Here is a 16,641-nt window from a genome sequence, read left to right on the forward strand (position 1 = left end):
TCAGCCCAGTCACCAGAAAAAAATGTTGGCATGTACGTTTCTGCAGACCTCAAAGACATAAAATTTTCATGTTTTATATGCATCATATCAATGATTATAAGTGACATAGTTTTGATTACATGTACATGAGCAGACTTGGTGGGGTGGGGATGGTGGATGGCATGTTAGCGAGACGCCTACAAAGCTGCAGACCACTCTTCGAGACCAACAAAGAACAAAAGCGGTTGTAATTTAGCAAGTCACTGCTGTTTTCCCAGCGGCTTTTTGGGCACCAAACGTGGGAGTTTTGTAGTGACCTGTCACTGTTTTTCCAGCAGGGATAGTGCCACAAAAAGATGTTGCTTTTTACCAAGACATCGCTTCATTTGCTGCCGGGATTTTGTCCACCAAACTGGGTATTTTGAGCCAAAACATGATCTTTTCTTAATCGTAACCACAATTTAACAACAGAGCTGTTGACGTATCTGCTTTAATGTATCGATTGTCTCCAGAAACGTACATTGCTGGCATTTTTTATGGCGATTTGGTTGCATGTTTACAACACAGATAAGAAAGTGGTATCAATCATCTCATCTAACTCGTGGCAAGAAAGCAAATTATTGTATTTCCTAGACTTGAATTTCATCTACATTATGAAATGCTGAACAACATTTTTATTTTCTCAAGGCCAACATGAGAACGCCTGCGACGTTTTCCCTAAAGATCAGTACCTTGAAGTGGGATCTGACATCAACATTGTTTGCCAGACTTCATGTATCCAGGGCAAAATTTTCTGGACACTGAACAACAGACACATCAAAGAAAGCCTGTCAAACACAACCAACTCTACACACACGGTCCTGTCTCTGAGGAACTTCACCCACCACAGTGCTACACTGGAGTGCCACAGTGCAGCTACTCAGCAGGTCCTTGGAGGCACCACCATCAGGACGTACTGTAAGAAGTTTTTCGGCTTTTAAAGATTATTTTTTGGGCTTTTTGCCTTTAATGACAGGACACTTTCAAGTGTGAAGGGGGGCTGCTATGGCAGGGACATTGCCTTTGTACATGGGCTGCCTGCTTGACCCACTGACCTACTGGGCGCCCCTGTAAGAAGTATTTTTGATGCTTATATGGCTGTATAGATGCCTGCAATAACGTGAGATATATGATATTTCTGACTTTCTTTTTCACAGCAAAACCCGGCAAAATATCATGTCTCTTGAAAAACAGAAATCAGGAATTGGAAGGTTCACCAGACCTGTTCATCTGCAAATGGGACCATCAGATTAATTCTTCATTGAAAATAGAATACATTGTGCTGTGGTGGGTGTCAAATTTTCTTTCTTTTGTTTAAGAACTAATGGAGGAAAGAATCTTTTTGATTTATGTAATACATGTATTTCTTTCAGTGGCTCTTCCCAGAGCGAGCTCTGCAGCTCATATACAACAACATGCACAGTCGACATTACTCCAGGCTCAAATACAATAAATCTATATGAGATGCTCAATATTACTGTGAGAGCTAAGACTACTGCTTGGCAAGCTGACTCTGACCCTTATATACGTAACCCAGAGCACATATGTAAGTAGCAAAAATATATATTTCTTAATGATATCTTTGTGTTTTAACATTTTACAGTTCTGCATTTTGATGTGCTGTCATAATCATATTCCCTCAGTGCAAATTATCCGTCCGACGATAAACGTAACTCCCTCCTCTGACGATCTGTTGGTCAAATGGAAGCGGTCACTTTTTACAAGTGAGTGTCACTGTCAAGTCAATTACAGCAAGGTACGTCCCTCATCATAAGCTACCCATATTAAAATATTGGCTTCATTTTGAACCTTATACTTTTTCAATTCTTTAAAGCACAGGTATAATGTGTGTAATGTTATTGGACCCATGTTAGATTTTAGTTCCTTGTAAGGCTGCAACTGTCGATTATTTTCATAGTCAACTAATCATTTTATCGAAAAATGTGTTAAAATGTTGAAAAATGTCAGTCTGTCTCTCCCAAACCCCAAAATGATGTCATCTAATGTCTTGTTTCGTACTCACGCCAAAAGGGGTTTAGTTCACCATCATGGGAGAGTGTGTAAAGCTGCCAATATTTGAACGTAGGAAGCTGCAATGAGAGTATTTGGGGGTACTTTAGTACTTTTTTTTTTTTAGCCTTTAATTGACGGGACAGACAGGTGTGAGGGGGAGAGAGAGAGGGGGAGTGACGTGCAGGAGATGGCCACAGGCTGGAGTCGAACCCAGGCCCCTGCGGCAACAGCTAAGCCACCGACGCCCCACTTTAGTACTTTTCTATGAAAAATGACTCAAACCAATTAGTCGACTACTAAAATAGTCATCAGTTATTTTAATATTTGATTAGTCATCGATTAGTCGACTAATCGTTGCAGCCCTAGTTCCTTGTATAATTTGTCATCTCCAATCATACTAATTTGGTTCGTTTATTTTTATATGACTCGAGTCAGACTCATTTGAGGACTTGAGACTTGCTTGCCTAACACTGATAAAACACCCAACATCAACTCGGAGTACGGACAGATGGCTTCGTCCGTGTCTGTATACATATCTAACATTGAGCATAAATGAGCCTTGAGACTGCTACTATAATGCTGCGTTCATGTGATATTGAGAGAACTGGAAGGACAGGAAAAAGTCGGCTTGAAATAGTTTTTTATAAAGGAAAGAAAATCTGGTTTTAATCCGACTCATTTTGGTATTTGCTCACAGCCCTGTCTTCAACAGCAAATACAATTTGTCAGAAACATAAGAGTGGCCAGATATTACATTTGCTGTCAATATAATGACAAGATGTTGTAATTAACATATCAAGCACTCGCTAAAATGGTAACATGAACTTGTCAGTAAAATTCTCAATAACAACTAATGTCTTCAATCAAAACATGCCCAATACAATATCTGTTTGTGGTGTCTACAGTATTGTTTAAGCACTCACAGCCCCTATCGACCTCGACCACCTCCCTATTACTTCAGATGGTACAAAACTACACTACCTCTGGCAGAACACCACTCTTTGTTCAGCTTTATGGCTCCCAGTGGCAATTAAAAAGTACAGTTGTTTTTGATTCTGCCTCTGTTTTTCTTTATTTCGTTTGTGTTCCCCTTCGTGACTGATCGAAGCCATTTCTGTTTGCCTCTCTGTTCCAGGCTGTCAGTGGAAGAACTCCAGAGGTTAGAAATAGATTTTTACTTGACATTTCTCTTCACCTAAAGAAAGCTGTGTCTGTTTAAAATCTCCTTTATTAATATTTAATGGTCTCAACTTTGGATCTTCTGGGACTTCCCTAATGGGAAGTTTCTAACCAAAATCTTTATGTTTTTCCCAGTCGGTGATAATCAATAAGACTGTTGAGAAGCACAGCAGTGGGGCGGTGACGATTACAAAAGTGGAATCCTGCAGTAACTACACATTTTCAGTCCGCTGTGCTTTACCTAAGGCTCCCTGGAGTGACTGGAGTAAGGAGAAGACAGTCCTGACCAAACTGAACAGTAAGATCAATCTATGGCAATAATCTGAATTCAATATGGGTCATGTAATCAGCATATTTTATTTGGATAGTCTGAATTAGATCTTTTTCTGAATGTATCATTTTCTGATTAGGACGGTTGGCTCTGTGCGTTGTCATGGATGTATTGTACACAAGACATCTTGCCAACTGTTTGCAAGGTGGAGGTAGAGATACATGCTCTAAAGAAAAGTTCACATTCCTGGTTGGAAGAAGAAACGCTCCTAAAATTAAACATAATGATAGACTTGGATATCAACAGGCTTTTGGATATGCACAAAATAGCAGTGCAGACCTTTTCAGGAAAGTGGTTAAAGGAATAAAAGAGGGAGGCAGTGCTTGCATGGTTGAACAAGTCTACCACCAGTGGAATACTACTTTGATGCAAAGAAGCTAAATAGCACAAGAGGCTCCAGCTGTTCCACCATTTGGTATTTTGACTTGATAACCAACATGTTGGGGCATGTACATGCATCGTTTTAGAGCAGTGGTTCCCAACTGGTCCAGCCACGGGGACCAGATTTGTTCATAGTCAATAGTTTAAAGTCCACTCAGTTTAAAACATTTAGCGTCATACTTGCGTTTGGCCATGTTGTCAAGCTTGTTTGTTGTCTCTGTTAATGGCCGTCTGTTATTCACTCACTCTACAGCAGGAGATGGCACTTCACAATAAAAGCTCTGTGCCGGATATTCACTATGCTTCAAAATAAAGTGTGTGCTTTTCACAAACATTTGTGAGTCACCAGTTGGGGACAGTTGGGAATCACTGCTAAAGAGCTTTGAGTTGCTAATAATATCTCAGTTGTGTTAGATCCTAATTAGGGTTGGGTACCGAAAGTCGGTGCTTATATGTAACCGGTACCTACACAGCCAATACCTACCAGACCGAAACAGAACGCACATTATGGTGCCTCCTTTTGGTGCTTTTTTTTGAGTGCTCTGTCTCCCTCTATTGGACATTACACGTAACAGAATCATTCATTGATTCATTCGTTCATTTGTTGAGTGTATATTATTATTTAAAGGCATGCTAAGCACCATTAGCGTCACTTCTGTTTATGTTCAACAATGTTATCAAACACAACGGAACCAGACTTTAATAGAGTTAATATTATTGTAATGTTAATTTAAGTGTTTTTTATTATATCTTAAAACTGTTAATAGAGTTCATATACCTATTTATTTCTAGGTAGCCTATTTCTAATTTGCCTCAGCAATAAATAAATAAAAACATTGTTTTTATTATAATTTAAAACTGTTATACAAAATACTCACATACTTCTGAAAGGTGGCCCATTAGTGCCACTTTTCAACCTCCATAAAAAAACTCATATTTTGAGGTATCGGTTCAGGCACCGTTTAGGCACCTGTTCCATTTTAAAAGTATCGGTTCGGCACCGGTATCGGAAAAAACCTAAACAATACCCAACCTTAATCCTAATTGGGCCCATTGTATATGCATGCTATGTTTACCTTTGGACCAAATATGCAGATTTTTGAAGAACTGGATTCATCGTCCGGATAATTTTAGTGTGATTTGCAGACGTTTGGAGATGTCTGTCATTAAGGAAAGCTCGCTGCCAATATGGTACCAGCTAATTGAATAAAAAGAGTAAAATACTTTTTTGCGCTGAAAATCAAAAAAAAAAAAAAAAATTCAAATAAACAGATACAAAGTCTAAAGTCATTAGTTAATTACGAATATGCACTGTGATGTGCAAATAAACTAAACTAGACACAGGCCTTGTGAGGAACAGCTCCGATGAGATCCCACTTAGTATTACTGAAGAAAACAAAGCATAATGTTCTGCTTTTTTACTGCGCTGTCTTGTGCAAACATTTCACTTGAATTTTCATTAATATTTAAGTGAAACTAACAATGGTTGACTTTGCGGTGGAGGACAAATGAATGATATCCCTGTGCATATACTGTGGTTCGAAGCTAGTAGCTAATAACAGATTTGGCAAAGAATGATGGTTTGTGCAGTTGATGTAATACGTGCATCTAGTTCACCGGTTTACAAATCAACATTAGTTTTATTTTGAATAAACAAACCAAAAATATTTATTTGCCAACTTGTGTAGAAATGCAAAAAGTTGAAATTCAGAAACATTATTGCGGCTCTAAAAGAGAATACAGATCTGACATACCTGAGCTGCAGGTTGGGACGTGAATGTGAATATTGTTAGAAACACCAGCTACAAATTAAAATGTTAACACTGTACAAACAGACAGCTGTGTTAAAATGACTCCAGGGAGCTGATAATGGCCTGGTAACTCATTGGATATCAGAGTTGATGATTGATAGTTCACAAGAATGGACATGCAACTCTCAGTGTAGCGCTACTTGTATTCTTGGCAGATCACTGGAAAACAAAACAAATGGCAGATTGTACTACCATTCCCACCATCGCAGCTGTAACCATGAGCTGTGTCAATGGATCAATGTTTTAGCGCTGCTTGGGCGGAGACAGATGATTTCCATCAATACCGGCCGTTAAATACCCATGACTACTGCAGAGTCATTCGACCTGGGTGTGAATGCCAATTGTAACCTCTCCCATTTAATTAAAAGGTGGATGTTAGCAGGTGTTGGTGGATTTTTTTGTGCAGTGGAAAGGGGCTCAGTTTACTTATTAACTTATATCATTGACAATACAAGTAAAATACAATACAAATACATCATGAATAAATTTATTGTTATCACTAAAACACATTTCATGTTGACATCTGATACTCCACCCCCAGCAGTTAATGTGAAAACAGTGCAATGGAGTTTTGGCTGCACCCGTCAGAAGTGCAGAACACACATGAGCTGCTGATGAAAAGATGTAAAGTGAACTGCGGCCTGACTCAAACTACCTCGCCAAAAATGAGGGTCTCAGAAAAGAAAAGTGTGAGAAGCCAGGCAGACCGGCAAATAAAACCTGTAATTTTATAGCCAGTGTGAAGATAATGATATCATGTGAAACTAGATGACAGAAGACATCCATTGGTGCCAGTCATGTGATGTTATCTCATTAGGAGGGGGCTAAATAACGCTCCAAAGTTAGGCTAAATTTGGTGAGGGAAAGTGGCATTGCTGTTTTCCAAATTAGTGTATTTGAATATTTCTGCACACTGGGTCCCTAAACAGCCTTGGACTTGCATAAATTGGATATGAGTGGAAAATTGAGACTCTTGTGGATTCAGTGAGACCAATTGTGGTCATGTGCGACAATGTTAGTCCCCTTAGTAGCCATTTTGTTGCAGTAAGACCATTTGAAATAATCAGTGTTGGTGTTACTGCTAAGTGTGGGTGTGTAGTGATGGAGTGGGTGTGGATTATGAGCCCAAAGTGGAAAGATTTGTCCCCATGTCTATAATTTCTAATGACTGGCCTGACTCTAGGTGTGAACAGCAGTCCAGTTCTGTCTTTATTTGGCTTTAGGTCAGTTAACTGTTATCATATTGATGTATGCTCATATTTGTGTTTGTGTATTCCAGTGCTGTTGTTTTGAATATATTGTGACCCTTCACAGAGAGTGATGTCAAGCTGCACCTGTGGAGGAAAGTAGCTGAACCGCAGGAAAATGGAGTTAGACGAGTTCATGTCATGTGGAAGGTAAGGAAGCCTCTCAGTTGAAAATTGTTGTTTTGAAAAATTCATTTAATTGATTTCCAAACTCTTAAAGGCGAAGTGTGTAAGAGTGAGAGATTTAGCAGTGAGGATTGCAGATTGCAACCAGCTGAAACTTCTCCCAGCTAGAATTCCTTCAGTGTTTATTATTCAAGAGCATTTTAGCCAAATTATCGACAAAGATCTCCTCCTCTCCCAAGCAAACAGACTAAATCAGTCTTTATCTGCCACTGCTTGTTGCAGATGGGCTTATAACTACGGTGGGTGACGTGTAAACATGAATAGCCCCATCTTGAGTCAGTGTTTGGATTGTCCATTCTGGGCTACTGTAGAAACATAGTGGTGAATATGGCTATCTCCATAAACAAGGACCTACTCCTTATGTAGATGTAAATGTCTCATTCTAAGGTAATAAAATCACAATGACTCTTATTTTCAGGTGATTATACACTAAACCTAACACGCTGGGTTGTCCGTTCGTCCGTCTGTCCGTCGCGTTCTCATGAAAGCAATATCTCAAGAACACTTTGAAGGAATGTTTCCAGATTTGGCACAAACGTTCACCTGGACTCAGCGATGAGGTGGTTAGAAGGTCAATGTGATCTTGTATCTGTCTCATTCTCGTTGATGTGATATCTTCAAAACACCTTGAGGGAAGTTCTTTGAATTTGACACACACGTTTGGACTGAAGAATAATCTGATTACAATTTGGTGGTTGAAGGTCAAAGGTCAAGGTCAGTGTGACCTCGCAAAACATTATTTTGGCCATAACTCAAGAATTCTTATACAAATTATGAAAAAAACTTCACACAAATGTCTAATGGGATAGAATGATGACATGATGACAGTTTATATCCAAAAGGTCAAAGGTCACTTTCATAGTGACATCATAATGTTCAGCATTAAACACTTTTCTGGCCATTTTTCATCATCATAACTCAGGAACAGAAGGTGAGACATTTGGTCAGATATTGAATTGTTGACTCTAATCTTGGGTGTCCACCTTGAAACTGTGCTGATTGTATAGATCCTCTGTGCTGCTGAGGGTAAGATGTGTGTGAAGCATTCATGTTTTCACAGACATGGATGTAAACTATAAGAGAAACTTGACTGGTGCCCATAGACATACAGCCATGGTGGGGTAATTCTAGTTATATTCCATTCCTGCCAGTATATCCCCCTAAATCCTACACACTGGACCTTTAATTCAACTTTTCAACCGATATTTTCTCAGAGACTTTCTCCTTACGTTACGTGTTGATCTAAAGTGCTTCAAACTGTCTACGCAGGAGGTTCCTTCTACATGCGAAGAGACATTTACCTACGTTATCAAACAGACTCCCTATAAAGAGCAAAAGATGGGAGTCAACCAATGTGGCAGATCGCCTTGTGATGTTTATGTGAACCAAGATGCACACAGAATAAGTCTCAACCTCTTCAGTAAAGATGCCCTGTTTGTGGAGGAGTCTGTTTATGTTCCAGCCGTTGGAGAGAGTGAGTTTTAATGCTATTGATTTTGCTGTTTTAATGAGTAACCACAAATTATAGATCACACTGCTTCATGTTAATGGAACAGTGCTTTGCTCTGATGCATGATAGTGTTTTTATATCATTTTCGCTTCCTTTCACTCGATCTCATTTGGCAGGCCTCCCTCAAGTTACCGACATCCAGACGTCAACATACGAAGGCGTTATTCTGGTCAGCTGGGAAGCTCTTACTCATCCTGTCAGTGGTTACATGATCGATTGGACCCATGATGGAAATCAATATCACTGGGAGGAGAGCAAATATACGAACACAACACTCTCTGGTAGGTTAGAGAACATGTTGATGGACAACAAACAGACTCCTTATGGGTGTTAATCCATGAAATGAGCTCTTGGGATGAGTCATCATCATCAAACTCATGCAGATTTGTGGGAAATGACTAAACCTGTTTCAGATCAATTTGTTTCTCATCTTTCATCGTCGGGTTGTGGCAAAAAGTGGATATGCTCGTGCAAACTTTAAAAGCTGCTCTGTATTGCTTCTTAAGAATGGAGTTTTCAAGAAATGTGATTCATCTCTCACAGAGATGGGATATTCCACAGGGCTGCTCTGTCAGAACTGCTTTAATCTCTTTAATTGAACAAACCCTCTCTACCTTTTTCAACATCCAACTGGGGGGGATGCTGTGACAATCCAACACTCATACCCACTTTATATTGTGATTGGCCAGCTGTATGGCAGTGAGAGACGAGCCAGGGCTCTACTTCTTTCTCTAGCTCTGTTTTTGATGTCTCCATAGCAGCAGCAGCTCTGGCCAGAGGCACTATGTTTTTGGGTTGTCCATCCATCTGTCCCATTCTCATGAACTCAATATCCCAAGAACCCAATGAGGGAATTTCCTTAATTTTGGCACAGACCTTCCCTTACACTCATGGATGAACTGATTAGATTTTGGTGGTCAGATTTCAAAGGTCAAGGCTTCTCATTCTCATAAATGCAATATCTCAGATATCTCAAATTTGGCTCAAAAATCCACTTGGACTCAAGGATCAACCATACACTGAGTCAGTAGACATCATCCTCTGAAGAACATGAATGTTGTATTAATTTTTGAGACATTTCGGTATGGAGCAAGTGGTGGAGTGCCTGACCAGCTGACATTGCCATCCCTAAAGCTACACATCTGGCTAAACAGCTAAACAGGTCTAGTAGTATTTAGATCTATGGCTTTAATGTGTTTTAACAATCACTTGCCACTTCTTACTGTCATAGATTTTCAGAGCAGTCTTTTCTTCCTTGCAGACCTTCTGGATAAGACGCCATACAATATAACAGTAACTCCCCTCTTTGATGACAAGACAGGCCATGCTACACAAGCCCCTCAGATCTGCTCCAGAGTAGGAGGTACGTCATTTAGTTGTTTTTTTAGGATTCTGAAAATGTATTTTCATGTTTAACCAGTCTGATTTTAAAAAACGTGGTCCCCACAGATCCAGGAAATGTTACTATGAATGTTACGGCCTACGACAAAAGTGCCTTTGTGAGCTGGAGTGTGACGTCTCAGGAGATCTGCAGCGGTGTCGTTGTCAACTACACTGTTTTCTACAGTACACAGAAAGGACCACAGCTCAGTAAGTCCACTGCAGACTTGTCTGAAGGTTGCATATGAATAAAAATACACTTATTTCCTCTTCTCTGATGACGTTTCTGTCATGTCATGGTCTTCTAGATGTTACTGTAGACGGCACAAAGCAGGACATCTTTTTGAAAGATCTGAATCCAGACACCCGATACACCATCTATGTCACGGCCACAGCTCTTACTGGAACTACTAACAGCAGTGAGACACACTTTAAAACCCAAAAGTTTGGTGAGTAGACACACCTTATAGCTCTAGTTCTCACAGCACAACTGCAACCATCTAACAGGAATCTTTCGGAAATTGGCATACTCACCCGGAGTGACTAGCGACAGGGTGACAAGGTTAAAAGACCTGCACTCATGGGGTACAATGTACAACCATTCTGTTACACATAGGTGTCCCCTTACGCTGACTGTATGAAATTAACACCCAGACACACGAAACTGACATAAAAAACTAGTTGCAACGAAGGGTGCCTGTTGACTCATGTTGCCTGTGTCTTGCCAAAGACTTGGCGCCATTCAAAAGTGAAGACTGACTGGAAGGATTCAAGGCTAGTTAGCCAGTTAGCACATTAACAACACAACCAAATGTTGACAGAGCAAAGGATTTTTACAGTGCACCATTTCTGCTAAAGAGCTCAATGGCTAAAGAAGTAACCTCACTTTATTTAATGAGATTGTTTCTATCTCATGCCCTCTTGACTTCAGCCATTTGTTTACTTTCCTCACTTCTGTTTCTCTTCTTGTGCGCTGAGCTGAACTGCCAATCAGAGTGATTTCACTCACCAGCGGGCTCCACAGGCTCCCACACTAATTCAACATACAGAATTGGATATAAAAGGCTGACAAGGACCGATTGTAGACTGTAAAAGTAATGGACGTAGCTACCATGATGTCACCCGTTGGTTTGTGGACTTCTGTTTTGAAGCCTCAAATTCAGCCATCATAGATTTTTTTTTTTTTTTTTTTGAGCTAGAAGTGACCATATTTGGGTGAGAGGCTGGCGCTGTGGAGAAGCGAGGGGTGGATCTGATTGAGAAGCCAAGGACACTAATGGCCAGACAGCCTGCCCTTAATTATGTGTAACTTTAAGCCTTAATAAAATGTAAATGGGTTAGTTGTATAAAAATTCAGCACTGGACAGTTGTCACGAAGGGGAATATTATCTTTTTTTTTTTTTTTTTTTTTTTTTTTATTATTACCAGGCTGTAAACATGTTTATTTTTGCTGTGAAGTTGGGCATTTTAATGTCGGGGGTCTATGGGGACTGACTCACTTTTGGAGCCAGCCTCAAGTGGCTGCAGTTTTTGGTTCCCGTGCTGGCTTCATTTTTCAGCCATGGAGGTTGCAACCAGCTGACCGGTGCCAACGGTGCAGGACACACTGCAAAAAACTAGAAAGACAGACGCTCACCGACGGCCCGGCATTGTTCAACGACTGACTATCAGCTTTGTGTGACAGGATTCTCGGAACTGAACCTACCTGCTGTGGCACCAGTGCAACATGGAACAAGGAAAGTGTTGCAAGCCTGAACATGCCCATGAACAACAACGCTCCACCGTCAGACAAAACTGTCTGTCAAATGAAATAATGAAGAAATCAAAACCTAATTTTATTTATATAGCACGTTTCATACAAAGTAATCTCCATGTGCTTTTACATACAACATGTGTGAATAAATCTCAAGGCAATCGAATCGAACGCAACTGGACTTAGTGTTTGTCTTAGAAGACGTTTCACCTCTTATCCAAGAGGCTTCATCAGTTCATGCTTGTCTGACTAGGCTGGAACTAGTCTGACAAACTGGTGTGAAAAAACCCCAGGTATTTAACCTCTGAGGAGGTCATCACAAGGCCAATGATGTCATTGGTTCATTAGTGCTCCAATGGTGTGTCAACGAAGGTTGTTGAAACTCCTGCTGCAGCGGTGGTCGTTGGAGTCATTAGAGTCACATGAGGCCATTTGTGAACGACCACTGTTTTTAGAGGTTAAGCTGTTAAATCTCCTGGGCAAGGATGAAAGGACAGCATTATAGGTGGGATATAGGTGGTGTCGCAGACCTCCTCCTCTATTGAGAGTCCAGTTGCGTTCGATTCAATTGCCTTGAGATAACTATGACCTGGATAAATGAGAATATCCACAGGCATGTGTGTATACAAACAAGTCTTGAGACAAATTCATCCCCAGCCCACCCATCCATACTGTCATACCCAATTACACATCCACAAAAATAAACACCAGAGAAATTTAGACATGATGGCATCTCTTCTGCCCACCATGACAAGATCAAAGATTCTGGCCAGGGAAGTGTTCAAATGCATCCATGTGCAGGACTGGGTTGTTGTGGCAAGTCTGGGAGAGCCTTGGTATTGGTGGTGTTACCTTGGTTAAGAAACAACTCATAACATTTCTTCATACTCTGGAGTCCAAGCCGTAAATTTTTCCATGTTGTTGATTTTGGCAGTTGGTGTTGGCAGTGATGGCCAAGAAAGATGCGCCACTGTTATTTTCCACTGACAAAATGAGGGAAGTGTTAAGGAACCAAAATAAACCGGAGGTCCCACTGCTGTGAGATGAGAGCAGGATAAAGGGCAGCATCATTATAGAGATGAACCCTGAGTGAAATTAAACTAATGCTTTTATTTCCAAGTATTTGTTTGGGGTTGTGACATTACAAATGACAACTCCGTGTCATAGTAGCAGCTGCATGTGCTTCGAGATCCCAACCACTACTATCATTACTCACATTGCTCACTAAAACAATGTCTTGAGTAACTATGAAGTCATGACCTCCTTGCATTGTTTCATAGCTATGATTAACGCAGAACATCATTAATAATCAGTCATTTCTCATCAGTAATTGGAAAATGTTTCAAGCAGTAACACACAACATGTGTCACGTAGAGTTCTGGAGAAGTGAGTCATTGTTCGTGCTTACTACAAATCTATTCTGTTTTTTCGGCAGGTCCGGGGCTCATTGCAGCAGTCAGTGTGTGCGGCAGCATCATTATACTTCTGGTGCTGTCACTTGGATTGTACTGTGCTGTTCAGTAAGTGTCAGTCTTTTATCAGCACTGATGATGTGGTGTGGATTGATTTCAAATGATGACACTTAACTGGAGACATTTCCATGTCAGCAGTAATGTGTAAATGTTTTCATACAGGGCATAATCTTTATATTCATGACCATAACATGTTAAAAAATTGCCCCAAATGATGCTTATAATCTGCTTTATAGGTGGGAGAAATTCAGGGAGAAGCCGGTGCCAGACCCTGGCCGCAGTTCTGTGGCTTTGTTGCTATCGCCAAGTCATCAAGAGGTGAATTCAGTGAGGAATCAATTACATCATTTTAAGTGCATGAGGGGATGATTAAATTCAATTCTCGGTGGTTTGTGGTCAGGGAAGAAAATATGAAGAATGTGTTGCTTTATTTTAGGTGATAGCTGTGAAAAAGTATAAATCGTAGTGGTTTGTATCCATGACCCACTGGGCTTCAGCCCCCTCAGAAGATTTTGACCAGACACCAAACAGTGATGTCACAACAACATTTTTTGCAATGTATTAAATCTAATGCTCAGTTATACTGTCTGTAAATTATATCTTAATAATGAGTTGATAAAAAAATATAATAATAATAATCTGATAAATTATGATGGACTTAAAGTATTTCAGTATTTTCTGACATTTTATGAAAAACAAAATCATTTATTTGAGGAAAATAATCAGCATATTAATCCATAATAACTGGTAGTTGCTTCTTTAAATTGTGTTTCTCAACATGAGGACGCCAGTGGTTCCCAACCGATGGGTCGTGGTCTAAAAGTGGGTCGTTGGTCCATTCTGAATGGACCCCAAGTGACTCGCAAACGTGTCAACTTTGAAAAAAAAACTTTATATTGAAGTACAGGGAATTTCTGGGGCAGAGGTTTTATTTTGAAGAGCCATTTCCTGCTGTAGAGTGAGAGACTAAAAGGACAGCTATACAGCCATATTTCAAACCTATTCATCACAAACAATCTAATCTAAGTGTCATGATTCTGTAACTAAGATTTTACCTCCTGAATAATCGACTATCTGCATGTGTGTCTTTGTGGCATGTGTGGATCTGTTCGCAGGGAATATACACCTTCCCGCCATTCAGCAATCCACCCGAAAGCATCTGTGACAAGGTTTACACAGAGGAAACTCAGACAATAGCCACCTCTCCACAAGCCACAGGCAGTAATGAAACCCCAGCCAGCGTCCAGACAGAGGAATACGTCGATCCAGCCACGGTTCCAGTGCTGCACTTACAGAATAAAGACCCAGTCGAGGCTGTGGAGACACAACACTTATCCTCTCCTGATGATTCCACCGCACTGCTTCCTTCAGAGACCTCCCCGGTCAGCCCGTATCGAAGCCAGACTCCTGTGCACAGTCCTACCAGTAAAGAATTGAAGCAAGTTCCACCAAAACAACCAGAGAAGACGATGCCGATGACGGTTTATGTCACTTTGAACATGTTTGAACAAGGCCAGGCCAGGTGAGGAAAATGGAAAGACAAAACAATGAAAACATTCCAAGATTCAAGAAAAATGAATGAGCTCTGTGGAAACCAGGCATCATTAACATTGCCAAAGACTTGCATGATTGTGTGTGGCATTTTCCTGCCTGGCACTGCTTCCACTGCGGGGTGAAAGCAGAAGATTGTAATCTTGTATCAGACTTCCTAACCCAGGTCATAAAATGTAATGTTATGTGTAAATAAAAGTACATTGTGCTAATGCTACTGCAAACATGATATTTATAGCTAAACAATGTGTGTAGTAACTGCTTTGCTGAGTCTGCTTGGTGTCTTCTGCAGAGCTAATTATATGGAGATAAGTGTATATCCCTCCAGCAACAGTTTTTGGTCTCAGTTGATGCATCTACGCCATAATGTGTTCAGAACTCTGAAAAGAAACTGAAACTGGGGCCTAAACTATGCAGCAGAGGTTGAAATCATAAAACAAATATGTGGATGTACAGACTGTATTATATTAAACCATAAAGCACAGGTTTGTCCAGTGATAGCAGCACTGAGATTTTTTATATTATGTTGTAAATACCACAATATTAGCTGTGTAATATAATGAGCTTCCCATGTGTTTCCTGTTATCAGTCACATCTGCTCCTTGTAAAACAATATTTAACTGCTCACATGACACCAGAAACCTGACTGCAATTCTTCCTGTATGACTTGGCATCCGATATAACAGTGACCTATACATATAAGCTGCTTAATAGTGTCACATTTATTGTTGGGCAGCAGATTTTAAATGTCTGAGATAGCTTTGTCCTTTGTCAAACTCATGCATTATTTATTACATTTGTTAAATGGTTCAAACTTTATTAACTATCAAAGTATGCTGCAATGTTTAGTAAATATTCACCAAGTTAAACAGGTTAAAAACTGGCATTTGTTTTTACTGATCATGTAATAATAACATACATGAGCAAGACTTCTAAAGAGGAACATTACAATGGACAAAAATATTAAATAAATTACATTTTGTGTTTTGCAAGCTGTCTTGTTATTTGAGTACAAAATGTGTTGAATGTGCTGCTTGTTATCAGTTCAATAGACAATAAAGTACTCAATTGATGTAAGAGGAGTTATTAAGGAAGGGAAATTTCGATTCAATATGTCAATTGATTAAATAAAAAAATTAAATTAAATCTCACATAACCAAAATGTGGGAGTGAAGTGTGGAGAGCATTAGAGGAAGAGAAAATTAAAAGGTGAAAGCCATCTGGGGCACAGGTGAAGGGAAGCAGGGAAACTTTGCTGATATTCAACCACCTCTGTGTCATTGCAGTGTGCGCTGATGAACGTTGTTTGACTTCCAACGGAGGTCCGGTTGCTGGCAGCGGCAGAGGGGTGAAGCCAAACACCGTTCATCTGCACACACTGCGATGCCACACAGCTGGTTCAATATCAGCAAAGTTTCCCTTTATATTCATTGTCTTGTGTGGTGATCAGCAGTGATGTTGTGGTTCACTTTTACACTGTGATCTGTAGCATATAGTTCGGCTTTAGCTTCTAACTGTCTTTGTCTTTTTAACCTGTTGTTGCTGCTGAGTCAGTTTGACATCCTGGATATATCCTTCAAACACAGACTGTAGACCCCTCTGTCTGCTTCTCTCTGGAATCACTGTTTTGTTCTTCTAAAAATATGATGATATTTCTTCAGGGAGTGCAGTTAGTTACAGTGTGTGCTCCAGGCTTACTCCAACAACTTGTCGGACCATCACTAAGGGGCGGGGCTTAGCGAAAGGTCAGTTTAGAGTCTCATCCTGTAGTCCTGGGACCCTCAATAAGATTTCAGTAAACCATGTGAC

At 40.2% G+C, this 16,641-nt stretch overlaps 1 protein-coding gene across 2 annotated transcripts in view; it reads left to right on the forward strand.

Moving 5' to 3' along the window:
* LOC125896991 (interleukin-31 receptor subunit alpha-like) overlaps positions 1–15,824 on the forward strand; it is a 30,024-nt gene extending 14,200 nt beyond the window's left edge. For both annotated transcript variants that reach the window (XM_049590002.1, XM_049590001.1), the window contains exons 3-17: positions 667–936; positions 1,176–1,305; positions 1,392–1,564; positions 1,662–1,774; positions 3,167–3,190; positions 3,346–3,508; positions 7,048–7,130; positions 8,436–8,640; positions 8,793–8,957; positions 9,938–10,039; positions 10,126–10,266; positions 10,365–10,505; positions 13,245–13,329; positions 13,518–13,599; positions 14,397–15,824. In XM_049590002.1, coding sequence (XP_049445959.1) covers positions 667–936; positions 1,176–1,305; positions 1,392–1,564; positions 1,662–1,774; positions 3,167–3,190; positions 3,346–3,508; positions 7,048–7,130; positions 8,436–8,640; positions 8,793–8,957; positions 9,938–10,039; positions 10,126–10,266; positions 10,365–10,505; positions 13,245–13,329; positions 13,518–13,599; positions 14,397–14,807 — 2,288 coding nt within the window. In that variant the 3' untranslated portion in view covers positions 14,808–15,824. The remainder of the gene's footprint in view (positions 1–666; positions 937–1,175; positions 1,306–1,391; positions 1,565–1,661; positions 1,775–3,166; positions 3,191–3,345; positions 3,509–7,047; positions 7,131–8,435; positions 8,641–8,792; positions 8,958–9,937; positions 10,040–10,125; positions 10,267–10,364; positions 10,506–13,244; positions 13,330–13,517; positions 13,600–14,396) is intronic.
* The last annotated feature ends 817 nt before the right edge of the window (positions 15,825–16,641 follow it).

The sequence above is a fragment of the Epinephelus fuscoguttatus genome, linkage group LG11 (assembly GCF_011397635.1).
Source record: "Epinephelus fuscoguttatus linkage group LG11, E.fuscoguttatus.final_Chr_v1".
NCBI lineage: Eukaryota > Metazoa > Chordata > Actinopteri > Perciformes > Serranidae > Epinephelus > Epinephelus fuscoguttatus.